The sequence below is a fragment of the Meles meles genome, chromosome 15 (genome assembly GCF_922984935.1).
Source record: "Meles meles chromosome 15, mMelMel3.1 paternal haplotype, whole genome shotgun sequence".
NCBI lineage: Eukaryota > Metazoa > Chordata > Mammalia > Carnivora > Mustelidae > Meles > Meles meles.
Genome location: NC_060080.1, coordinates 51,084,574 through 51,110,436, shown reverse-complemented (window position 1 = coordinate 51,110,436; position 25,863 = coordinate 51,084,574). Strand labels below are relative to the sequence as shown.

At 50.4% G+C, this 25,863-nt stretch overlaps 2 protein-coding genes across 3 annotated transcripts; both read left to right on the top strand.

The window, feature by feature from the left end:
* The first annotated feature begins 6,515 nt into the window (after positions 1–6,515).
* Positions 6,516–11,961, top strand: NOTO (notochord homeobox). The gene is made up of 3 exons (XM_045979825.1): positions 6,516–7,000; positions 8,200–8,423; positions 10,605–11,961. Exons 1-3 carry the CDS (start codon positions 6,625–6,627, stop codon positions 10,761–10,763), a joined length of 759 nt encoding a protein of 252 aa, XP_045835781.1. The 5' UTR covers positions 6,516–6,624; the 3' UTR covers positions 10,764–11,961.
* Positions 11,962–12,944: 983 nt separating this feature from the next.
* On the top strand, positions 12,945–25,577 carry SMYD5 (SMYD family member 5). Of its 2 annotated transcripts, XM_045979824.1 has the most exons (14): positions 12,951–13,044; positions 14,920–15,031; positions 17,294–17,402; positions 18,397–18,536; positions 19,003–19,124; positions 19,496–19,565; positions 20,154–20,258; positions 21,081–21,143; positions 21,385–21,455; positions 21,769–21,875; positions 22,257–22,313; positions 23,161–23,255; positions 23,912–23,982; positions 24,081–25,577. In XM_045979824.1, exons 2-14 carry the CDS (start codon positions 14,999–15,001, stop codon positions 24,226–24,228), a joined length of 1,191 nt encoding a protein of 396 aa, XP_045835780.1. In that variant the 5' UTR covers positions 12,951–13,044; positions 14,920–14,998; the 3' UTR covers positions 24,229–25,577. The 2 variants fall into 2 exon arrangements, with proteins under 2 accessions (XP_045835779.1, XP_045835780.1); XM_045979823.1 differs by lacking the exon at positions 14,920–15,031 and having other exon boundaries at positions 12,945–13,044.
* Positions 25,578–25,863: the final 286 nt, after the last annotated feature.

Here is a 25,863-nt window from a genome sequence, read left to right as displayed (position 1 = left end):
TACCCACCTTAAACCTCTGCCCTTCCCCCCTCCCCACATATACAATAATAGTCTTATCTTTAGGCACCAGGCCAAAGTGACAGCAAAAGTGAGGAGCAGTTGGCAAAAGACTGTAGGTACTTCTTTTCCCGTACCCTTTGGAAGAAGTTGCCTTCACCTCTACTTTCAGCCAAGGGTACATATAGCTTCAGACAGCAGGTGTCAAGTTCTGTAATATTTATTTTACAAATACAACAAATGTAAAACTAAATAATGATGGTATGGTATGTTAACCCAACCCAAATAGGAATTTAATAATTTGATAAGTCTGACTGAAATAAATGTTCAATATAGATAATAAAAACTGAGAAAAAGTTCTGTCAGCAGTCAGTGAAATGGATACTAACAGAACATTACATTTAAATATTTACACTGAAATCAAAGAACAGCAAATTTACAAAAGATACAGAGAATATATAGATCTCACATCTACAAAGAAGTAAACTAAGACTCAAAAGATTAAGTGATGGAAATAGATTAATGCAGAGAAAAGATTCTGTCAAACCCTAATTTTGTCATTTACCTGCATGATCTTGGCTATTGTTAATTAACTTCTCAGAATTTTAATTTCTTCACCTGTACAAGGTAACTGTATTATCTAATTTACAAAATGGCTATTTAGATTAAATATGATAAAAATCCAGCTCAATTTCTCAAAGCCTAACAACTGCTCAGTAATTATTACAATCTTATCCAAAGTCGCAAAACCTATTGGCAGAGCTGGTACTGGAACCCAGGTGTCCTGACTGTTGGTTAATGTACTCCCTTTTCCAAGGCTGCACTGTTTCAAGGCTTACATTTAAGTCACTTTATTTTTTTTGTAAAGATGTATTTATTGGGCTGCCTGGGTGGCTCAGTGGGTTAAGCCTCTGCCTTCGGCTCTGGTCATGATCTCAGGGTCCTGGGATCGAGTCCCATGTTGGACTTTCTGCTCAGTGGGGAGCCTTCTCCCCTCCACACCGCTTGCCTTTCTGCCTACTTGTGATCTCTCTCTGTCAAATAAATAAATAACATCTTTTTAAAAAGATGTATTTATTCATTTGAGAGAAAGAAAGAAAGAGAAAGAGGGGCACCTGGATGCCTCAGTGGGTTAAAGCCTCTGCCTTCGGCTCAGGTCATGATCCCAGAGTGCTGGGATCCGAGCCCTGTGTTGGGCTCTCTACTCAGCGGGAAGCCTACTTCCCCTTCCTCTCTCTCTCTCTGCCTCTCTGCTTACTTGTGATCTCTACCAAATGAATAAAAAAAAAAAAAACTTTAGGAAAAAAAAGAAAGAAAGAAAGAAAGAGCTCTTGTGGAGGGAAGGGGCAGAGGGATGTAATCCATTTACATGTAATGTAAATCCATTTACATTTAAAGTAATTACCAATAAGGAAGGACTTCCGTCGTTGTGTTCTGTGTTTTCTATATGCCTTATAGCTTTTGTCCCTCATTTCCAACACTACTATCTTATTTTGTATTTGGTTTTATTAGTGAAATGTTTAAATTCATTTCTCATTCTCATTCTCAGACAGACTCTGTGCCAAGTGCATAGCCTGAGGCAGGGCTCAATCCCACAACCACGAGTTCACAACCTGAGCTGTAACCAAGAACTGGTCTCTTAACCCACTGAGCCACACAGGCATCCCTAAGTCATTTTAAAACTAAGGTTCAGTTCCACTGATATATATATGGATGGACACATGTGTATGACTTCAACCTATTTCTATTCTCTCTGAAGGACATAACTAGATTAATTTCAAAGTTGACATTTGATAATTAGTATTATGTTCATACATGAAGTACAGCACCTTAATAGATCATTATATCAAAGGGGACTGGTGAATCTTAACCAAGAGGGGAGATCTTAAGAAGAAATGCTCATGTGAAGCTTTCCTCCCTATCTAGTACCTACCCCCCCTTAAAAAAAAAAAAAAGTTGATTTTTGTCCATTTGGACATGGTAGACCATATTCAGTGGAATGTATCTGACTACCCTTGGGAAAAAACAAAGAAGTTCTTTCTCATCAGATGGGATATACGCTCTGTCTTTTTTTTTTTTTTTTACACTCTGTCTTTTGATTGGAGAATTTAATCCATATACATTTAAAGTAATTACCAATAAGGAGGGATTGACTTCTGTCATTGTGTTCTGTGTTTTCTATATGCCTTATAGATTTTGTCCCTCATTTCCAACACTACTATCTTATGTTTGGTTTTATTAGTGAAATGTTTAAATTCATTTCTCATTTCCTTTTATATATATTCCATAACCATTTTCTTTATGGTTACCATTAGGATTACAGTTAATGTCATAAAGTTATAACATTCTAATTTGAATTTATATCAGTTTAACTTTAATAGTATAACAAAAACTCTGCTCCTTTACAATTTTGTCTCCATCTCTTTCAGTTGTTGATGCCACAAAATTACACCTATATGCATTGTGTGCCCAAAACCATAAATATTTTAAATACATTAGTTTCTTAAATTATGTAGAAAACAAGATTTGGAGTTACAAACCAAAATTACAAAAGTTACTAGCTTTTACATAAAATAATTGTTTCTTCTTTAAATGTATTTATGTCTTAAATCATGTAGGAAAGAAAAAGTACAGGTACAAACCATTGTTACAATTAATTTTTAAATTTTTGTGTTCTTTAATTAATCAATACTTTCCTTTATAGCTTCAGATTTTGACTCATCCTTTAAAAATCTTTTCCCAAGCGAACCATAAGAGACTATGGACTCTGAAAAACAACCTGAGGGTTTTGAAGGGTCAGGGGTGGGAGGTTGGGGCAACCTGAGGGTTTTGAAGGGTCAGGGGTGGGAGGTTGGGGGAACAGGTGGTGGGTAATGGAGAGGGCACGTTTTGCATGGAGCACTGGGTGTTGTGCAAAAAGAATGAATACTGTTATGCTGAAAAAATAAATAAAATGATAAATAAAAATCTTTTCCCTAACACCTACACAAAAATAAATTCCAGACCTAAATGTAAAAGCTAAAATAACAAAAATTAAAAAAACAATAACAGGAGAACATCATAATTGGGGCAGGCGAAGTTTTATTTTAAAGGACACAAAAACATCATTAAATTAGCAATTTAATTTAAAAATTAGCAATTTTTGTTCATAAAAAAACCTAACAATAAAAGAATGAAAAGGCAGGCCACAGAATGGGAGAAGATATTTGCTTCTCTGTATATTGCAACAAGGAACCTGATCCCAAAATATCTGTATCTATCTATATGTAAATCTCACAAAGAAAGAAAGATAGTAACCCAACACAAAAATAAGCAAACTACTTGAACAGGCACTTCACATAAAAGAGGATATCCAAGTGGTTGATAAGTTTGTGAAAAGATGCTGAACATAAACAGTACTCAGGGAATAAATGCAAATTAAAACTACATTTTGCTAAACTCCCAAAGCTAGCAACTTTGTTAACATCTCTTGTTCTATTTACTTATAGGAATATTAATGTCTGTCCTCAGAAATTTACAGTCTGAGGAGGATTAAGTGAAATAACAAAAAACAGATAACTATGTACTGAAATACAGTGAATTATGTACTGAAAATCCAGAGCTAGAGGGGCACCTGGGTGGCTCAGTAAGTTATGAGTCTGCTTTTGGCTCAGGTCATGATCCCAGCGTCCTGGGATGGAGTCCCATTTCAGGCTCCCTGCTCAGCAGGAGAGTCTGTTTCTCCCTCTTCCTCTTGCTCTGCCCCTGCTCATGGGCTCTCTCTCTCTCTCAAATAAATAAATAAAATCTTTAAAAATAAAAAGAAAAGAAAAAAGAAAATCCTGAGCTGGAGACACAGTGACTATGTTCTTTACCCCAAAATCAACAAAAATAGACTTAAAATGTTCTTGAGCCTGGGACGCCTAGGTGGCTCAGTGGGTTAGGCCTCTGCCTTCAGCTTGGGTCAGGGTCTCAGGGTCCTGGGATCGAGCCCTGCCTCGGGCTCTCTGCTCAGTGGAAAGCCTGCTTCCCCCTCTCTCTCTGCCTGCCTCTCTGCCTACTTGTAATCTCTCTCTGTCAAATAATAAAATCTATAAAACAAAATGTTCTTGAGCCTTCCACCTTATAAGTTTTATCTTGCTCTTTGTCAACTCCTTCTAATTCCAGGGTGCTTGCTGCTGTCAAATTAGCTCATTTTTGAATCTCAGTGCATAAAGTGACACAGACCAGACACTTTATCTTGGCTTTATAAATCTGTCCCCATACTTTCACTGAACCGTTTTAAGAAGCCTAGCTCATCTACCAATCTAAATAGCCTCTCTCCTCCCCAAAATGGTTACCATTTAGCTAAAAACACAATCTCATTTAATCCTTGTAACAGTCCCATCAGGTGAGTATTATTTTCTTACCCAAGAGATCATTACTATTTTACAAGAAATTGGAGGCTTGGAGTGAATAATCCACTTATCTGAAGTTACAGAAATGTTCAGTGACAAAGCTGAGACTTAACGACAGGTTTATCTATTCCAAAATCTACATCTTCTATCACTGTGCTCCACTGACCACCAACAGCATGAGCTGTTATGTCTTCGAAGAGGTGGGTGCTTGCGTCCCTCCTTATAGGCATGCTGTTGGTATCTTGGCACTGCCATCTGGGTGGGGGGGTTCCTCAGGGTAGCACAGCCCCACACTCTTAGAGGAAAAGCTCCTTAAAAAGAAATATGTTGGGGCACCTGAGTGGCTCAGTCTGTTAGGTGTCTGCCTTTGGCTGGGGTCATAGTGTCCGGGTCCTGGGATCCACCCTCACAACCTGCTCCCTGCTCTGCAGGGAGTCTGCTTCTCCCTCTCCCTCTGCCTGCCACTCCCCCTGTTTGTACTCTCTCTCTCTCTCTCTATCTCAGTAACTGGTTAAAATCTTAAAAAAGAAAAGAAAAAGAAAGAAGGGAAAGAAAGAAAAAGAAATATGTGAGAAATGGAATGGTGTGTGTAGGATTTGGGAGTCAACTTTCACTTGATCCCCCATTGGGTCTGACTTCAGGTAAGTAAGATCTCCTCTTCTGAGTTTGCCTCCCACCCACACTCCTTCCCCAAAATCATCAATTGGTGTCTCCTCGACCCAGCACCCCCTGGCCAAACCACAGTAATCCTAGATCTGGGACTAGCTGGGCCAACCACTGATGATCTCACGCACAATCTCAGATTCCAGGCTGCCTGGGGGGCTGTCCAGAAGGTGGGGCAAGTATTTGCTGAAATGGGAAGGAAGGCAGGGCAGGAGGCTGCTTTACCTTAGCAAGATTCGTCTAGTCCCTACCTGGCAGAGCAGACATGGGTACCTTGTGTCCCAAACAGCTGATGCTTACTGACAATGGCATGGAACTACCCTTGACCTGATTGAGTAGTTTCAATGTTAGCCATCAGTTTGAGGAGGCAGAAGGGCAATAGGAGCCTAGGAACCAAGAATCCCTCTGAGCACCACAATCCCAGCCTAACGCTCCTCATGCACCAAGCCAATTCTAAACCCTTCACATTCATTAACTCATGTAATCCACACAGCAACTCCACGAGGTAGCTACTAGTATCTCCCATTTAACAGGTAAGGAAATACAAACAGTAACTTGTAGTTTGTTCAAGAATAACAGCTGGTAAGTACTGATTATTCATCCGAAAAGCAGGAATACAAATGCCAGCCCTAAACCTACATAACTCAAGGAGTTTTGTACACAACGCCTATGCATTGGTGATAAAGACTATTTCTTAAGCTGGAACAATTACAGTTCTTTCCCTTCCACCTTTTGGGATAGAGGAAAGATTTTTTTTTCCAGTGGGGTCCAGGTAATATGGGTGCAGAAAGTTCCTGGAAAAATCCAAAAAGAAATTGGTAACCATGGTGGTGTCTCCAGGCAGGGGAAGAGTGGCTGGGAAGCCGGATGGGAAATTTACTTTCCACTATGTTTATCAAGATATTTAAATTAAATAAAACCTTTTTTTTTTAAGGTCCGCTTAGGGGCGCCTGGGTGGCTCAGTGGGTTGAGCCGCTGCTTTCGGCCTGGGTCATGGTCTCGGGTCCTGGGATCGAGTCCCGCATCGGGCTCTCTGCTCGGCGGAGGGCCTGCTTCCCTTCCTCTCTCTCTGCCTGCCTCTCTTGTGATTTCTCTCTGTCAAATAAATAAATAAAATCTTTAAAAAAAAAAAAAAGTCTGCTTAGTCCCAGGTAAATCTGGCTGGGGTTTCTGCTTCAAAGATGGCGCAAGGATAAGGCCAGGCCTGACGGCGCTCAGAGGTCGGGTAGCTCGCCCAGGATCACCAGCGAGCCACAGCGACCTCAGGGTCCTTTCCCGACCACACCAGGGTGGGCATTTCAAACGCGGAGGGAGGGAGGGAGTGCCCACCTTGACTGGGCGCGCGCGGACTCGGAGGGTCGGCCCTGCAGGACGCCGGAGGCCCCGCCTGGGCGGCTGGAGGAAAAGGCCGGCCCCCCGCCCCGCCCCGCCCCGCCAAATTTAAGAGCCCTCGCCCAGCGCTGGGGCCCTTACTGACCGACGAGTCTCCCTCATCGTGGGGTGCTGCCCCTCGCCTCTCGCACTCCCCGCACGGCTGCCCCCAGGCCCTGGCTCCGCTCCCTCGGCCCGTCCCGGCGGGGGCCGCGCCATGCCCAGCCCGGTGCCGCGAGGCCGCCGGCCGCCCACTCCCCCCGGAGCTCGGGACCAGCCCCCGCTCTCTGGCGATTCCCCTGCGCCCCAGCGCCGCCCGGCCGGCCCAGGCACACCCCGCGGTCCTGGGCGCCTCGAGTCGTCCTTCTCCGTCGAGGCCATCCTGGCCAGGCCCGCCCGCCGCGCGCCCGCCGCCTCCCCGCCGGCCGTTCCGCCCCGCGCCGCCGCGCCGCTCGGCACCGCTCCCTCCCGGGCTCCCGCGACGTGGCTGCCCGCCTACCTGGGCGTGGGTCTCCACCAGCCGTGCCCCCAACCGCCGGGGCCGGGGCTCCGCGTGCCTCACTTCTGCTGCCTGCAGGGCCTGGGCGTCACAGGTACGAGGTGCCCCGGCGCAGCGACCTGGGAACTGGGCGGGGTGGCTGGAGCGCCGCAGCCGCGTCATCGGGCACAGAATAGACAAGTCCCTGAGTTTGAGAACCGCGCACGGCGGGAGTGGGAAGGGGCCCTATGACCCTTGACCTTGCCGTGGAATCCGAGGCCAGAGAGAGGGACTGGCCTCCAGAGGGCCGCCGCGCACGCTCGCTGCTGAGCGGGCAGGAGGTGTGTGAGCGCGGGGGTGGAGGGGGAAGTGCGGTGGGCCCCACGCGGCCTCGGAAGACCCGGCCAGGGCCACAGCGTCCCCCCAGAAGGAGTTTATAGAGTCTCTCGCCCCCTCCACACCCACTGCGAGAACGCTTGATAGCGCCAGAGCAGCTCTCTTCCCAAAGGAACGGCCCTTTCTTAGCTGGGAGAAGCGGCTGCTGCGGTGGTGAGGTCCAGCGAGGAGCTGATCAGTGCCCAGGCCCCCGTGCCGCCCCCCACAGCTCCCGTCCGTGGAGCTTAGGCTCCACACTTAAGTGCTCCACACTCAAGTACATATGCGTAGAGCGCTCTTAGAAGGGGCACCTCCGACTGTGGGGCTGATGTCTTACATCCCAGTGAAAATGTAAATGTGGAACTAACGTTCTCCTCTAGCGTTAACAGCCACCTCCAGGAACTTTCGCCGTTTTTGGCAATCTGATTCATGCTTCCCCACCTCCCCTTGAGGAAAACAGGAGCAAAGTTAGTGCAAGCCTTGTCAACCCATGCCAAGATGGATGTAACCATCTGAGTTGGTGCCCACTCCCTGGGAGCTCTCTGTTCGGCATTTCCACTCCACCTCCCTTCTAGGCTCTCAAAACCCATCCAAATTCATGCCACTGCAGGGGAGTGACCTGCGCAGGGCTCCAAACCAATTTGCCCTAACTTCCTCAGACAGCTGAGCTCTGAATTGCAGTTTACTGCTTTATATTACAGTGATCTCATTTTCAAGTTAGTTTTTGCAGTTACTACATTGATACAGTTCAAACTTCAAAATGTTTACTAAGTTAGAGGGAGAAGAGTTTCCCTTAACATTCCTGTCCCCCAGTCACCTGGTTCACCCCATCCCACAAGCAGCCAATGATTCCAAGTTTCTTTAATCTTCCAGAGAATATGCATATTTATGCATATTTTGTGTGTGTGTGTGTGTGTGTGTGTACACGTGTGTACATAGGCTCTTTAGGTTTAGAGCTGACTCACTGCTCAGGTCTCTGGGGTACCCCAGACTGGGCTCCAACAGAGGAACTCCAGGACACTGAGAGACCCCAAAAGAGGGTCCGGACTATGTTTAACTTGAAGCAGCTGGAAGAGTTGGAGAGTGTGTTTACAAAGCAGCACAATCTTGTGGGGAAGAAGAGAGCTCAGCTGGCAGCCCAGCTCAACCTTACGGAGAACCAGGTAGGAGCAGGGACTCCTGCAAGCCCAGGGCTATACCTGGGGGTGGGCATTGCTCTCCAGAAGGCCCTGGGTGAGGTTGTGGGGAAGACTTGGGCCTTCTTCCTCTCTGCCAGGCCACTGGGGGGAGACAGGCCCTAATCATTGGTACACTCCCTACATGAATGCGGAAAATAATCCCATAGGAAAACACATTATGGGAACAACACCCATTAATCTAGATATTAACCTGGAACTTTATGTTTCTACGTTAAGAAAGGAGCTGACAGTGAAATTAAGTATGTTAGGGACTAAATATTTAAAATAAGAATAACCATTCACTTGGGGCGCCTGGGTGGCTCAGTGGGTTAAAGCCTCTGCCTTCTGCTCAGGTCATGATCTCAGGGTCCTGGGATTGAGCCCCGCATCCGGCTCTCTGCTTGGCAGGGAGCCTGCTTCCCCATCCCTCTCTCTCTGCCTGCCTCTCTGCCTACTTGTGATCTGTCAAATAAATAAAATCTTAAAAAAAAAAAGAATAACCATTCACTTATCCCCCTCCAGCTACTACACCGTTTTTCTGCTTTTTTCATAGGCAGACTTGCCAAGAACTTGTGACAGTCTCTCTACATCCTCACTTCCCATCTACGTAACTCATTCCAATATGAATTTCCCCTTCCCATGCCATCAGAACTTCTCAAGGTCTCTCCATGTTGTCAAATTCAGCAGCTGTTCTCCTTTCCTCATCTTACTCCCCACTTAATACAACTGACTGCTCCTTCTCTTACGGACACACATACTTCTCTTGGCTTCTGGACACCGCATTCTTGGTTTTCCGGGTCTCTAGCCACTTCTCTGTCACCTCTGTAGGGTACTCTTCTCTTTGTGACCTCATATTTGCCCGCCCTCCCTCACCCCCCGCTGATCTCATTTAACCCCATGGTTTTAAATACCATCTATAAGCTAACAACTCCCAGGTTTATATTTTCGCCCATCTCTTTGTTTTCTCACTTGTACATCAAACTACCTTCTTGAGGTCTCCATTTAGATGTCTTCTAGGACAGGCATTGCAAACTTAAGTCTAAACCTCAATTCTTGACTTTATTTCTTTCCAGATCTCTTCCTCTCCCTACTCATGGCCTCACCATCCACCCAGTTGCTCAAAATATCAAGTCCTCTTAGATTCCCCCTCTCCTGCTTCCAGTTCATCAGCAAACCTTGTCACCTGTACCTCCAAAATACAGCTGGGATCGCTTTACTTTTCTCCATTGTCCCTAGTTCATCCTGGTCCCAGCTCTTTTTGGATTATCACAGTAGCCTGCCAGCTGTGTCTCTGCCTCTCCTTTCATCCGTTCTTCACAAAGCAGCCAGATATGCAATTCACTTGAGCAAACAGGACTATGTCTCATCCCACTTAAAAGCCTCAAAGCTAGGGGCACCTGGGTGGCTCAGTGGGTTAAAGCCTCTGCCTTCGGCTCAGGTCATGATCTCAGGGTCCTGGGATCGAGCCCCACATCGGGCTCTCTGCTCAGCGGGGAGCCTGCTTCCCCCTCGTTCTCTCTGCCTGCCTCTCTGCCTCTGCCTACTTGTAATCTCTTTCTCTGTCAAATAAATACATTAAAAAAAAAAAAGCCTTGAAGCTGGTATTCCTTACCCACAGCCTCCGTGGTATTAGGTGATCTGGCCCCTGCTGACTTCTCCCACTGTCTCTTTCTTCACTTCCCCATCTCTCACTCCCAGATCCTTCAGCCATGCTCTCCCCCTTTCTGGTCCTCAAACAGCCCAAGCTTTCCTATAGGTCGTCTCCTGATCCAGCCTTCTTTTCTCTGTCCTCATTAAACTAGCCTCTTATCCTTTGAGCCCCAGCTTAAGTGCTGGTTCCTCAGGGAGGTTTAAGCGCCCATTTGTGTTTGTTTTTGTTTCCATGTTTGTTGTCTCTCCGGACTGTGAGTTCCATGAGGTCAGGGACTATACCTCTATTGCTCACCACGTATCACCATCACCTAGGATGGTGCCTAGTACATAATAGAATCTCAATAAATACTTGTTGGATAAATAAACGGTGCCTAAAATTACAGGGAAGGGTGTTTTGAAGGAGATGCTCCTGTTAGAAGGAAGAACCCAGAGAGCAGGAGGCACCATGGAATGGGGGAAACCATGGGAACTGCTGGTCACATTCTAATCTCTGACCATTGCCTCTGATTATAGGTGAGGGTCTGGTTCCAAAACCGCAGGGTCAAGTATCAGAAGCAGCAAAGGCTGAAGCTGCCCGCTGTGTCTGCCATGGCTGCCTCCCAAGACGAACCCTCCAGCAGCTCTGACAACAGCATCCAGAGAGAAGACCCTGAGTCAGGAATGGACAGCTGAGGACTGGGACAGAAGCTCAACCTGGGCTGTCTGCGCTAGTTTTTCTTGGGGGCACTCACTGGAACTATTGAGCCTTTTTTCTTCATCTGTATAATGGGTGCATTGACAACTTCATCCTCCCAGCACTGACAGGATGTCTGTAAAGTTGTTACAGGGTGCCAGGCCCAAGCAAGTGTGTGGGGCAATGTGTGGTGTTTACACGAGCACTGACCTCTCCACAGATTAATCTCTTCCTGTTCTGACTGTGGAGAAGGGGCCTCCCTGAATCAGTGTCTGGGCCTTAGAAGTCTCTTCCCCACCAGAGATAGTGGAGTTGAGAGCAAAGGTGAGGGAAAAGTAAGGGGAAGTAAGTGAGGGAAGTAAACCATACTTCCCTTCAAAGAGTTTCCCAAAGTTTTCTTGTTTTTGTCTGAACTGTCACCATTTTCAGGAGCTCAGCCCCAGCTCCCTGCTTAGGACAGACATGCCACCCTGACCACCATCTTTTTCCTTCTAGCTACCCATCTTGCCCCCTCTCCATCATTACATAAAATAGAGCAATTTGGCTCTGCCTTTGCCAAGGCAGGCATTTTGTCACAAACTCTGCTGTATTTCCATGAGATGGTTATAATTTCTCTCCCCATTTCCTTCCCAGGAAGCTGCTCAGTTTCTAAGAAGCATGCTGATAGCCTGCTCTTGTTAGCCCAGTCACCAGCACAGAACGGATTTCTTTAGTGCTCTGCATTCCTGACCAGAGGGTGTTAATAGAAAATCTAGAACTGCCTCTCCATACTGAGGTGAGCTAGTGAGAGAGGCGTGCCCTGCCACCTAGTGGTGGGAGAAGGCGTGGTCCCCACTGCTGTCTGCAGGAGAGAAGAAAGACAGGGAGCAGAGGTTGTCTTGGAAAAACCACATGCCTCCAACTGGTGGTAGACCATCCTCTCCTAGACACCAGGCCACAGGCTTGAGGGAGGCCAGGGTCCAGCTTCAAGAGCCCTTCTCCCTGTCTTCACGGAAATCCTTCCTAATGCTGGACCCAAAGTCCACTCTGTTAATCAAAGGGATCCAGCTGCATCTGCCTCTTCCAGCACCTGCTTCTTCAACTGACTCATTTTAAAAATAAAAAAATAGGGTGCCTGGGTGGCTCAGCCATTAAGCATCTGCCTTCGGCTCAGGTCATGATCCCAGAGTCCCGGAATGGAGCCCCACATCAGGCTCCCTGCTCATCGGGAAGCCTGCTTCTCCCTCTCCCACTTCCCTTGCTTGTGTTCCCTCTCTCGCTGTGTCTCTGTCAAATGAATAAATAAAATCTTAAAAAATACAGATTATAAGAAAATAAAAAACAGTTAACCTATTCAGCAGTTACTGGGCTCTACCCAATCCCTGATGTCACCATGATACCATAACAGATGCAAACAATGTCCTTTTTCAAGGAGCACAGCATCCACTGGAGGACAAGGAAACAAGGCAAGGAAACAGTGGTCAGCCTTGGCTGTGGAGACAGATGCTATAAGTCCATGGCTTCAGGCTTTGGGGTCCTGAATGAAAGAACAGGCCCCTCTCCTGTTCCCAAGACAATGTGCATATGCACACTGCTGCATACAATTTCAGGGGTCCTCAGACCTGAGGTGCACCGTGTACCACCTTCCACCACCCCTAGGCTGCAAGGTGCCTATGCCCCTGAAGGGGCTGAGAGAAGCACAAGTCCAGCTTGAAGGCCCAAGGAAAGGGGAATTCTTGCACCCCAGCAAGTAGGATGGACACGTGCAGTAAGCTAGTCCCTCCTTTCAGGTAGATCAGAGAGGGTAGAGATCGGCTGACTGCTGCCCACCCCCGCTCCCGGCTGGGTGTAAAGAGCGCTTGACTCAAAACGGGCCAATGGGTGGACAGAGACAACAGGGCACATAAACACGAACTGGACACAGATACATGAAAACTATACACACACCCATTGAGTAGGACACACAGGTATGTACGAAGACACAGACGAAAAACCGCACAGATGTAAAACACAAAGGCAGACCCAGCTACATCCAGCCACCGAACCAATCGACCTAAACACGTAGATTAAAGGGATCTAAATCAGTACTCGCTAGAACATAGACCCGAGGGCCTTGGACACACACACAGGGGGCGGGGCCGGAGAGGGGCGGGGCCTCCCAGGTCGAGGCGAGGTCAAGGGTCACAAGGCGGAGGCGCGCCCAAGATGGCGGCCTCCATGTGCGACGTGTTCTCTTTCTGCGTGGGCGTGGCGGGTAGGGCCCGGGTCGCCGTGGAAGTCCGCTTCGTAAGCAGCGCTAAGGTGAGGCCAAGGCGGACCCTCCGGGAGCCCCCTACCCTGTCCGACCTTGGAGACAGCCCCACGGGAGACCAGGCCCGGAGCAGAAGCTCCTCTGCCGCTCGGACTCTGCGGCTCGGTCCCTACTCGCGACCCGGGGGCTCCCTGTCTGTCCCCGCGCGCAGGCTTCCGGGGAGGTCACGCGGTAGACCCGGGGCTCCGAAGTCTCCGTGCGCGCGCGCCCCCTTCCCGTGGGACCCGGTGCGCCAGCCGGGGCCTCTGCTCCCGTAGCTCCGGGCGGGGCCGAAGCGGGTGGCGCCGGGCTTTTCCGGCCAGGCTCGGGGAGGGGGGGGGGGGGGCTGGGTGGTACTTTGCTGCCGAGCCCCAGGTACGGTGGGCGGGGATATGCTGAGCAGAGGGAATTTAGGAATAAAAAAGCGTGGGTCCTCAGGGAACTTTCTGAGTGAGATTTGGAAATGGGTGTGGAGGGAGGCCAGGACCCTTCACGAGAGGCCTCGGAATGCTAAGGAATTTGGAGCTCGAAACCCGTGGCCCGTTTGAAGCGTTTCGACAGAGAAATGTCATGATTTTGTTATGTTATGGTGTTCTAAAAGTTACTTGTAGAAAAATGAGAAAAATGCAAAAATCACTCATAATCCTATGCTTGTGCAAATATGTGGATATTAAAATTACAATTTTTGCAATCGCTTTTTGATGCAGTAGTAAATCAACATCAATAAACCTATTTCTAAATAGGTCAACCGACTACTTATTTATGGACTTTTTTTTATATTTATTTTTATTTGTTTATTTACAGCATAACAGTGTTCATTGTTTTGGCATCACACCCAGTGCTCCATGCAATACGTGCCCTCCCTATTACCCACCACCTGGTTCCTCGACCTCCCACCCCCCCACCCCCCATTATTTATGGACTTTTATATTTTATTTTATTTTGCATCCTGAGGTCAGAAGTCTTGGAGCTCAATTTCTGTGCACACATCCTTTTGTTCTCCCTAGCAGAGTATTTTCTTTCCGAGTTAACTTTGCCATATGACATGTGCAAAATTGTATTGCTTTGTTTTCATTTATATTTCTTTGTTTACTGAGAAGGTTGAATAATTTATCATGTGTAATGGCTGTGTGTATCCCCAGTCCCTGCCCAAGATGTCAGCCTTCTCTAGTCATCTACCTTCTGCTCTTCAGAGCCCAACTTTCCATTGACTTCTTCCCACTCCAGATGCATCTGGAGCGTTCCTCCTCTTCCGTGATACAGCAGCTCCCCTATGTTCTTGACCTCCCCAACCACTCACATCTCTGTGTGCACACAGGCCTCTGGTGTTCTTGATCAGCTCATAGTTTGATGGTGTCCAGGTTCCATCACTCCTAGCACACAGAGCTAGTCACCTTCCCCTTCACTGCACCGCCTCTCATCCCCTCCTCTCTTCCATTCTTCCTCTCACATCATCACATCAGCCGCTCTACTTGCCCAGTTGTCCTGTCCTAGCCTTCTATCAAACCCCACCTCTGGAAGAATGAGCTGACCAGCCTCTCCATGCCCACATCTGATCTGCAGCTGGAGAAAATCACATACCCACTTAGACATGGTGACAAGATAGATTATCCCAGGCTTTTTGCATCTGTACTCATCAAGTGCAGTTGCTTGTGAGGTTTTTTTCTTTGTGCTCTCTTCCTCTGGTTACTGCATCAGAGTTATGCTTGTATTTTGGTAAAATGGAGATGCTTTCAATTTTTTCTGTGTTAATTAGTAGTTTAAATAGCATGAGAATTACTTATTTTTTGGCTTGGGAGAGGTGGCTCATGGACCATATGGACTAGGGGCCTCACATGGGGGTTGATTTTTACTATTTTCTCTGTTGCTTCTCTGGATATTGGCAGGAGCGAGCTTTCAAAAATTTAGCAACTACTCTGCCAGGGACAGGACCAATCAGAACATCATAGTGTCTGACCAAAGAGGATGGATGCCAACCAGAATGCCGTACAGGTGCAGGTCAGCCAGATAACAGCACTGCTTCTTTGTCTAGGCTTTCTTCCTTTTATTTGTTTGTTTTTTAAGATTTTATTTATTTGTCAGAGAAAGAGTTAGAGAGCACAAGCAGGGGAAGAGTGAGGCAGAGGTAGCATTAGGCAGAGCAGGGAGCAGGCTGCACCCACCCCCCCCCCCCCCCGCCCAAGCAAGCAGCTCCACGTGGGACCCTGGGATCATGACCCAAGCCAAAGGCAGATGCCCAACCAACTGAGCCACCCAGGTGTCCCTAGGCTTTCTTCCTTTTGAATTCGGTTCTGGTAATTTCTATGTTCCTAGAAAATTACCCATGTAGTAAAGCTTTTAAAATTTACAGTCTTTTTTGGGCACCTGGGTGGCTCAGTGGGTTAAGGCCTCTGCCTTCGGCTCAGGTCATGGTCTCAGGGTCCTGTGATCAAGCCCCGTATCAGGCTCTCTGCTCAGCGGGGAGCCTGCTTCCTCCTCCCTCTCTCTCTCTCTCTGCCTACTTGTGATCTCTCTCTGTCAGATAAATAAAATCTTAAAAAAAAAAAAAAATTACAGTCTTTTTCCTAAAACTTACTTTTCAAATTGGAGCCATCTTTGCAAATTTCTGGCCCTCTCATTCAGGTTCACTTCTCTCCAAGCCTCTTGGTAATATTAATGAAAGCTGCTTTTCTCGAAACACTGTTTTATGTTTGGGGGATAAGTGGTTTCATAAAGAAACCAGCTCTGATTCTGTTCCCATTGTTTTGATTACTAAATACTTTCTGCATTTGGGCCTTCAGAGAAAGACATTGTTATTTACCCAGTGTTGAGATTTGAGATTGTCGTGATAATGTGGGTCTGTGTTCATCTCCCTTTGTCCCATAGAGGAAGACCATCTTTTCATTTTGCTAGATTGGGTCCGGCCCTGAAAGGCATGAAGGTGGGGTTCCAAGAAGACAACCAAGGATGTCTCCATGGCTTTAGCCAGAGGTTTCATACTAGCTGTCCCACTCTGCTGTTAGAGCTCCCCAAGTTGTTCAGGGTTGTGATCTTTAGCTCATGGGTTGCTCAGGGCCATCCTGGTCTACACATCCCTGCTTCTCTGAGTTTGGGAGGTGCTGCTTTCTAGCCACAGTGCCAATGCTAGAAGGAAACGGGGAGCTACCTGAGAGGCCACATGACGGGACGATTTACTGCTGTATCAGTCAGTCAGTTCCTGCCTTCCTCTTCCCTCCTTCCCTTCTCTCTCTTCCCCCACCTTTCTTTCTTTCTTCCTTTCTCTTGGTGACAGTTCAGTGCAGTTCAGGGCGGCACCCTTCTTCTCTAAGTGAACAGTGAGAGTAAGTGCCCCACAGGGCCAGTAACTGCCTGGGTCCCAAAGCCGTCTTTTGTGTCCCTCTGCACCTCCTTCATGTCTTACGTGATGTGCACAGTGCTTTAGACCAGAGCTCTTCAGACTTTAACATGCACGCTGATCACCTGGGCATCTTGTTAAAATGCATGTTCTCCTTCAGCAAGTCTGTTGGAGGGGGTTGAGATTCTGCATTTCTAACAGTCTCTCAGATGATGCCCATGCTGCCCGTCTGTCATGTCACTTTGAGTAGTAAGGAGCTAAAGCTCATAAGGTACATTCACCTGGGCTGAGGTGCGTCATGGAAACTACCTGGTAGGTACTATGATAATACTTTTCATATACGAAACAGATGCAAAGAAATGAAGCGGTTGGTGCCAAGGTCACAGCAGGTGGTATTAGGGCTTGGAATCATCATTCCTTTCAGTATAACACTGAGAACTGGTTGGGTCCTCTGAGTGCCCCATGGACCAGAGAAATGCAGCAATTCTCCCCCAAACTAGGGCTCCCTCTCCTGTGGCAAAGGAGTCCTCTGCAGCTCTGAGCAGCAGCATCACTGCCAGGGTCCTGGCGGGCCACATGGGTGACACTAAGAAGATTGTCCTGTCATTACCAGCTCCTGGCACAGGAGCCTCGGTGTGCCTCTGGCCATTCCAAAAATTCTCTTCCTCTGGCTGACATGGTGGCTCCCTCCCCATCCTAGTCCTTCTGCTCTGACCAGGCTGAAAGAAGTGGGACTGAAAGTAGATCAGAGCTGCATTTCCAGAGGAGGTGGTTATGCTGACCACGCTCTGTGAACCCTCCCAAGGCAGAGAGGCCTCTCCTGAGTGGGGGGCGTGTAGGAGGTGATGCTGGGCAGCCCTCCGGGAACCCTTGGAGCTAGGTCTTCTCTCTCCCTATGATCATCCTATTCCTTCTCTCCCTGGTAGGGTAAGGGGCTGTTTGCCACACAACTGATCCGGAAGGGGGAGACCATCTTTGTAGAACGGCCTCTGGTGGCCGCACAGTTTCTCTGGAATGCACTTTATCGCTACCGAGGTGAGCATATCTTGTCCACTCCTCATGGCTGCTGGGCCCAGCTGCCATTGTGCATGGAAGACAGCTACGTTAGCTGATGTCTCTGGGACTTCAGGTGTCGGGAGAGAAGTTTATCTTCCCTTGGAGAGCCATGCCTGAGAACCATGCTTCTCTCTAGCTTCAGGGCATTTGGGACTGGGGGTGAGCGGTAGAGGGGCTCTTCCAGCCTGCTCCCTGTTGGGGGTGGGGAGGACTGTTGCTCAGGTGGAACTCAGTCTGAGCCAGAGTATAAGGGCCTGGGTGTCATGCTGAAGGTCTCTGTGCTGATGTGCCGCCCTGCACCAAGAGGAGGCCACAGGCCCTTTGGTCAAAACAGGTGGAGTTAGGTTTCAGAAGCAGGTAGAATGCCCTTATCTTTTCTAGCCACATGCTTTCTTTATACTTTTCTTAGGCTAGAGACAAACATGAAAGGAGGGTCACCTGGCTGCCCAATGTGGGGGCAGCGCAGTCTGGGGAATAGGAGGGAAGCTCCACAGATTAAGTCGCATTGGGAAGAGCATAGTGCCTGGTGGGAGGGGTGGGACTCCAGAGAGGGAAGAAAACCAGTCTGCCTTGGAATGCATGTGAAAGCATTCACTCATTCTGTTCTTTAACACAGTCATTCATTCACTTACTTCCCAAATGTTTGTTGAGCACCTGCCATGTGCCAGCCACTATTGTTAGCCCTAGGGTTGCTGCTGTGAAAGAGACAGAACATGGCCCCTGGTCTAAAGACGCTCACGTTGGAGCGCCTGGGTGGCTCAGTGGGTTAAAGCCTCTGCCTTCGGCTCAGGTCATGATCCCAGGGGTCCTGGGATCGAGCCCCGCATCGGGCTCTCTGCTCAGCAGGGAGCCTGCTTCCTCCCCTCTCTCTGCCTGCTTCTCTGTGATCTCTGTCTGTCAAATAAATTTAAAAAAATCTTAAAAAAAAAAAAATAAAGATGCTCACGTTGTCCTGTGTGGCTCTCTTCCTCAGCCTGTGACCACTGCCTTCGGGCACTGGAGAAGGCGGAGGAGAATGCTCAGAGGCTGACTGGGAAGCCAGGCCAGGTTCTGCCTCACCCCGAGCTGTGTGCCGTGCGCACGGACCTCCACCAGAACTGTCCGCACTGTCGGGTAAGCAGCCCCCGGGATTGCACCTGGAAGGGAGGTAGGGGAGAGGCCTTACCTGCAGTCCTCTGCAAGGATACAGGAATGACAACAGACCTGCTGAGGGCCCCAGTGAGCCATGATGGAGGGGAAGAGTGTCAGAAGACTCCATTCTGTTCCAGTTTTGTCCTCCCTGTCCCAGTCCCACCGTCTAGAAAATAGGTCTGCTGGGAACTTGCCCTCTTCCCAGCAGCCTAGCAGGGGCTCTTCCCTCTGTCTGAAAGCTCCCTCCTTCCCATTGTTTTACAAGCCTGGGCGCCCCTCTCACATGCCCCGGGTCTCCGTATGCTTTCGACCCTTGTGATGCCGCTGAGCTGCTGCTCAGGCTGCTCCGAGAAGGAACGCAGTTAGCGGAGGCGAGCAGCACGGAGGGCCATCTGCGCCTCACCCCGTGGCCAGATCCTGGGGTGCTGATGTCGCCCCACTCCACCAGGTGATGTACTGCAGTGCAGAATGTCGTCTGGCGGCTGCTGAGCAGTACCATCAGGTCCTGTGCCCGGGGCCCTCCCAGGATGACCCCGTGCACCCTCTCAATAAGCTGCAGGAGGCCTGGAGGTAGGTAGCACTTCATCTCTTCTCTCCTTTATCTTCCCTCTCCCTGTCTGCCTGAGATGAGCAGATGTAGTCATCTTTCTTAAACTTACCATCCCCCCGATTTTTCCTCCATCTCAGGGTTAAACTGAGGTCACATCACCTTCCATGTGAGCCGCCAGTCCCACTGTCCTCAGCATTTTACACACTCCCAGGAAGAGCCCTATGGTGCCCATAGGGATGTGAAGTCCTGCCCACGTCCTTGCCAGTGACTTCCTCTCTTTGGTTATAAATGGAGTCGGCAGGAAGGATTCTCTGTGGCAGTCAGCCTGGACTTCCCTGCATGCAGCTACCGTGGAGGGAATTTCAGGCCATATCCTTTTCTTTCTCCCCAGGAGTGTTCACTACCCCCCTGAGACGGCAAGCATCATGTTGATGGCCCGGATGGTGGCCACGGTGAAGCAGGTGAGCCTGCCCAGCCCTCCCAGGGCAGCCGATTCTGACCTCGTTTGCCTCTTGGCCTCAGTCACCCCTCCCCCCACCCTTGAGACCCTGCCTTGGATGCAGAGCTCTGCCTGGGCTGTGGAAACATCAGGAGCAGCTAGCCATAGTTCCGGCAAGAGACTCTGATCTGGGAGAGGGCGTCCTGTGCGGCAGCAGGTCACACACTCAGCTTCCAGGAGCCACTTTCTCAAGATCGTGCCTCACGTGTCAAGTGAGAGGAGCCACTCCAACCCCTTCTATTAACACTGAAGCTTCTCAGCCTCATCATCCTGTTTCTCCAAGTGGTGTTGAATCGGCTAGCCTGGCCCAGCTGGGGAGAAGGTCGGGTGCAGGTGTGGCAGGGAGGAAGTTCCCAGGCCGAGAAGGGTCTACAGAGAATCTCCTGTGTGCTGGTGTTTCCCTAATGGCAGGGGCCTCAGAGTCACAGGCTACCCTCCCACCTGGGCACAAGCAGCAGCAAGGAGGCAGGCATCCTTGAGTCCACATGTGCACATGCATGCACGCATGGGCATAGTGAATGTGACTCTGAAGTATATTTGTTCACTGCAGGCCAAGGATAAAGATCGTTGGATCAGGCTCTTCTCCCAGTTCTGTAATAAAACAGCCAACGAGGAGGAGGAAATTGTCCACAAACTCCTGGGGGACAAATTCAAGGTCAGTCTTCTCCTGAGATCCCCCCACCCCCAAACAGCCTTGTATGGTTCTGTGGCTGTCTGACGGGAGCTCCACATTTGGTCCCTTCCCAGCCCCAGGAAGAGGTTAGAGCCTGGGGCCAAAAATCTATTCAGAGGGCCTATATTCCTGCTACTATTTAACCTTGTGGCCTAGCACGGACCAAGAGTTGAGAAGTGGGGTAATGACAGAGGAAGGAGGGGTTGGGTGCCCTGACAAAGTAAGGCAGAATCTCATGGTAGGATAGCAGTGGGCAAGTCAGTTATAATGGAAAACAGAGGGTTGGGGGTCCGCAGAGTGTGGGAGCAGCGTGAAACAAGAGGATTTAGCTGCCGATGTGCTGAGTACTTATTCCCACCCAAAGATTACACATTCTCACTGAGGACAGCCAACTTCCATGCAGGAGCTGCCTAAAGGTACAGGCAGGGTTTAAAGGGAGCTGGGGTGGCCTCCGTTCATTCTGAGGAGAGGGGGTAGGGAGTCAGGCTGGTCCAGAGGCTAGGTCAGGGAGCCTGGAAGATGGCAGTGAGGACAGACCTTCCAAGCCACGTTGCCTCAGCCCTCCTGGTACAATTGCTGTAGGATAAGGAGGAATTTGGGGTTTGCCCCGCTAAGTTGGAACAATCCACCAGACTGCCAAAGTTCTTTACAAATAAAGATTCTGTGGGCTTCCTTTGCCTTTAGGGAAAGCTCTTCCACGAGCTGGCCCTTTTTTCCTTCCCTCTCCTGGTCTTCTGGGGCCTGTCTGGGTGTTCATGGCAAATCCCCAGGGATGCACATCTCTCCCTGCTTCCCCCAAACCAGGGCCAGCTGGAACTTCTACGGAGACTCTTCACAGAGGCCCTCTATGAGGAGGCGCTCAGCCAGGTGAGCAGGGGCGGCGGTGGGGGGTGCGGGGGGGCGGGGAGGGGCACCAATGGCCCTTTACTCGTTCCAGCTCTCCAGGAGCAACCCGGTCAGCACCTCCTACTCGGAGAGCTAAGCCAGAGCTGATCTGGTATGAAGTTGGGGTGGGACCGACTCACAGAAGACTTCCTGAACAGAGAGTTGTGTCAGGAAGAAAAGCGAGCGGCTGTAACCTGAGCATTCATTTTTCTTCTCCCCACAGTGGTTTACACCAGATGGATTCCGGTCTCTCTTTGCTCTTGTTGGGACCAATGGCCAAGGAATTGGGACAAGGTTAGGAGAGAACATTCCAAAGCTATTGAACTTGTCCCTTAGGGCTGGGGTGGGAGATTGACAGAGGAAGGTAGCACGCCTCCTTTCAGGATTAGGATGGGGTAAGGTATGACTCTATGACCGGAGAGCGGGATTGGAGACAGTGGTGGGAGTCAGAAGACTGAGGTGTTAGAATTTGCTCTTGGGAGCCTTGGTCTTTTGGGGAAGGTGGGCCCCTGCCCTGAAGAAGGAAGTGGGCTTAACTTGCCTAGAGGTGGAGAGCCCTGTGAGCTGGGCCTGCTCCTCTCCAACCGTGGATGCCTGGGACCCCCAGCTCCCTGAGCCAGTGGGTCCATGCCTGTGATGCTCTGGAGCTGAAGCCTCAGGACCGAGAGCAGCTGGACGCCTTCATTGACCAGCTGTACAAGGACATCGAGGCAGGTTGGTGAGATGGAGCCTTGGTCTCACCCAACCTCAGATGCCCCCCAGTCAGACACACAGCCTTCCCCTGAGGGAGTTCCAACCGAATGGTTGGGGAAGATAACCCCTATGTGCCTATGGGAAGCTTCAGATCCATCCGTAGGACACATAGATAAGCCACGACTCTGAGATCCATACAGAGCTCGATGCTGGGGGTGGGGGTGCTGGACAAGTAAAGTGATACCGTTTACAGAAAAGCTCGTGCCTCCAAGAAGCAAGTTCAGATGAACTGGTAGTGGCCAGGTGATAAGACAGTGGAGCCAGTGCCTGTCCTTACAAGCCTAGTTTCTTTTCCCCCCAGTAAAATGGGTAGAATAACATCTGCATATTACTGTCTTACAGCCACTGGCGAGTTTCTTAACTGTGAAGGATCTGGCCTCTTTGTGCTTCAGAGCTGCTGTGAGTCCTGGCATTAAGGAGGGGTGGCTCTGGTAGGCTGGTGGAGAGGGAGTCTGAGAGCAGGATTAGATCTGAGTTTCCTTGCGGATTCCCCTGGGCCTTTTCGTTCCATCATTTTCTCATTCATTCATACGCTGGACTTAATATATGTGTATATATAAAACCTTCCAGTGGGCCAGGCCCTGTGCTAAGGCAGGACACAAGAGTTCTGATTCTTGCAAACAGAAGCCTCGGTTTCGCACCACCACTGCCCTGCCGGGTTTGGGAGGGGAGTGTTGTGAGAGCCTGGGAGGTCCTCAGGCTCCTGGGAGGGAGCTCAGGCTGGAAGCCGAGGCTCAATAGCCCCTGACAGAGAGGGGCAAAGCCAGCTCACACAATTGTCTTTTCCAGATCTCAGCCTCTCCCCTTGGGTTTCCTCACTGTGAGCCCCCTCCCAGGCCGTGGGGCCACTCTGCCCCCCAGACTAGGCTTGCAGAGGGCCTGGCTCAGCTGTTCCCAGATGCCCAGTAGCAGACAGGACTGAGTTAAGTTGTCCGGCCTGGGCGGGTGTTCCTTTCTCAGCCCCGTCCCTCCCTCTGCAGGATACTGGAAACAACTGAGAATCAAGCTGCCCAGTGCTGAGGACAGCAGGGGCAGCGATGACAGGTGGGAGGGGGTGTGAAGTGGGAGTGCATTTGTGCCTGTGCTCTGGGGTCTTCAGGAAAGAGCACTGGACAGGGAGTTGGGAAACTTGGGTGCCAACCTGCACAGCTGTAGCAGCAATGAGAGAACAAGGAAGGATGGGAGCTCTGCCAGGCTGTTATTTTTGTTAGTCAGCAGTCCTTACGACTTGCCTCTCATGACCCAGGTAACCACAGCTGTGTCCCCAATGCAGAGACCTCCTTCCCAGAAAACAACTTCCTTTTGCATGTCACTGCCTTGGAGGATATCAAGCCAGGAGAGGTGAGGGGGCTGGGAGCTGTGGGGCGGGGGCACATTGGGCCTTGCAAGTTTCCCCTTGGTACTGGGAGCAACAGTGGCTAGAACCCAAGTTCAGGCTGTTTGGTTGAGTCCCCACATGCCCCAGGGCGGGAGTCTTTTTACCCATGATTATGCTCTAACCCCACCCTACCCCCCCTACCCCCCACCCCCCGTTCTTCAAAAAATAACCAGAAAGCCTCAGAGCAGTGACTGAGACATAACTAGATGCCCAGGTTCTTCCTCGCCACCTTTTGATCAACAAATGCACAGCTTCTAAGAAAGCCAGAGATGACTCTTCATGGCTTGGGCTGTGGGGTATGTGTGTGCTTGGGGGCTGTTAGCACAGTGCACGGAGCCTGGCTGAGTCTTCTTCCAGAGCAGGTGGCACTGTGTCAAGATAACCTCTGACCCCAGCCACAGACCATGGCCACTGAGTGCCCATAGCCATGGCCCGAGGCTAACTACAGTCCCCTCTCCATCTCAGACACAAGTTGGCTGAGCCTTTTGCCAGTCTGCTGAGGGCACGGGAAAATGGAGACAGACCTCGATCCAGGGACGTGGGCCAGTGGTTGGGGAGGCCCCAAGCCCATCTAAGAGAGAGCACAGCCATCCGACCCCTCCTCTTCTCTGTCCTCCAGGAAATCTGTATCAGCTACTTAGACTGCTGTCAGCGGGAGCGCAGCCGCCACAGCCGCCACAAGATCCTCAGGTGCCAGCCGGGGATGCGGCGGGTGGCCGGGCTCCGGGAGGCTCTGGCCTGGTGGCCGCCTGACTGCACCCTCACCACCCTCCCCCCATCCCCTGCAGAGAGAACTATCTGTTTGTCTGTTCCTGCCCCAAATGCCTGGCAGAGGCTGATGAACCCAATGTGACCTCGGAGGAGGAGGAAGAGGAAGAGGAGGAGGAAGGAGAGCCAGAAGATGCGGAGCTAGGCGATGAGATGACTGATGTGTGACGTCACCCTGCCTGGAAGGGGCCCGACCCCAGACCCTGCAGGAAAAGGGGGCCTCCCCCCAGAGGGGAGGCTTGGAAGGAGCTTCCCACTCCCCTTGCCTGCTATCTTCCCGCCCCACCCCCCGCCTGTTCCAGCTCTGTTTCTGCCAGAGGGTAGGACAGAGGCTGGACCCTAGGCCCTAGGCCCTCACCTCCCACCAGACCTCATGCCCTGGACACTGCTGCTGAGGGGCTCAGACTCTGCGCTGTCACTGAGCCTCTCAGAACTTCCCCCCGCACAACACGCACACACGCACACACTCTCCAGGTGTAGCAGCTGCAGCCAAGGTCAGGCCCTAACAGTGTCTTTCCCCCAGCCCCACTTACCTGTCCACCTGAGGCTTCACCCCTTTCAGCGTGCTACAGAGGGGGTAACAAAGTGGCCATCTGAGGACGGCCTGACTGCACTGAAGTGACAGGAGAGGGGGTGAGCTGCCTCCACCTTCTTCCCCACCTCCCACTGTTACAGCTGCTAAGGCAACTGCCTCCTGCTAGCACTGCTGGGAGAAGCAGGAAGGAGCAGCCTGGCTTCCAGAGCATTTCCCCTGAGGCTTTGTGCCCTGGACACTGGACCAAGGGGATACTTCCTTCTGCCCACCTCCTCACGTCCTTATTTGGACTTCTGGGGAAGTGGAGATTAACAATCCCTTCCCCAGACTCCGGAATCTCTGTACCTTGTGCCTTGCTTCCCAGGCCCTGGCACAGTGGCTGGCCACATGGGGTAGGCAAGAGGCCTCTGCCTCCCTCAGGAGGGGCATGTGGGGGATCATCACCCCTTCCTCACACTCTTTCCCACCGAGGACTCCCGCAGCTTGGCTGACACTGGGACATGATAGGCCTGTGCTCCTTAATTTTGGATGCCCAAAAGGCTTCCCTGGGACCAGTTTAACATGGGTCAGTGAGGGGCTCTCCTGGCCTCAATCTCCATCTTTGGGGTCTCCAGAGAGGAACATTGAAGTCTTCCAGAAACCTAGAGGAGCTGGGCTAGATATTCTGACTCAAGCCCTGCCTGTGTCACCCTCCCACCTCCCCCCAGTTAGCACCACCCCTCACTCTTGGGTTGGATGCTATGAGAATTATAGCCCATCACTTGCGATTTCTTTGCCTGCCTACCTTCCTGGCAGGCCTGCCACCACCCCTGCTGAGGGATCTCTGAGAGGGCAGGTGCCCGCCCCGTAGGCTGTCCTAGATCTTGAGTCAGGTGGTGCCCCACCTATGTGGCCTCTTGGGCTCTTACTCCTTCACAGCAGCCAGCACCCCCTCCCGCCCCCCCCCCCGCCCACTGTTCCCAATAAAGTGTGAGTGGTGACAGGCCTCTGCAGGAATGCTTTGTGGAGAATGACTTGACAAGCTGCCTGGGGCCCACAGCAGTCACCGAGGTGGTGCAGAGGCACACAGTGTAGACCAGGTGATGGCAGAGAGGGGAGCCGCAGCTCCTCAGTTTGGGCTCCTCTCTGCACTCTCCGCCCATGCTCTGCTATGCACGTTTCCAAATGCCAATAGCCCAGGTCTTCGGTGGTCTAGTGTGGATCCCCAGGACCAGGTTATCACAGGCGTCTTCTCAGGGGACTGACCTATGGCTTCCTGAGTTCTTGAG

Coding starts and splice junctions, on each gene's coding strand:
- SMYD5 (XM_045979823.1), top strand. CDS start 12,949: ATGGCGGCCTCCATGTGCGACGTGTTCTCTTTCTGCGTGGGCGTGGCG. Junction 21,876..22,256: donor GTACAAGGACATCGAGGCAG/GTTGGTGAGATG, acceptor ACTGTCTTACAG/CCACTGGCGAGTTTCTTAAC. Junction 22,314..23,160: donor CTTTGTGCTTCAGAGCTGCT/GTGAGTCCTGGC, acceptor CTCATGACCCAG/GTAACCACAGCTGTGTCCCC.
- NOTO (XM_045979825.1), top strand. CDS start 6,625: ATGCCCAGCCCGGTGCCGCGAGGCCGCCGGCCGCCCACTCCCCCCGGA. Junction 7,001..8,199: donor GCAGGGCCTGGGCGTCACAG/GTACGAGGTGCC, acceptor GTGTGTACATAG/GCTCTTTAGGTTTAGAGCTG. Junction 8,424..10,604: donor TCAACCTTACGGAGAACCAG/GTAGGAGCAGGG, acceptor CTCTGATTATAG/GTGAGGGTCTGGTTCCAAAA.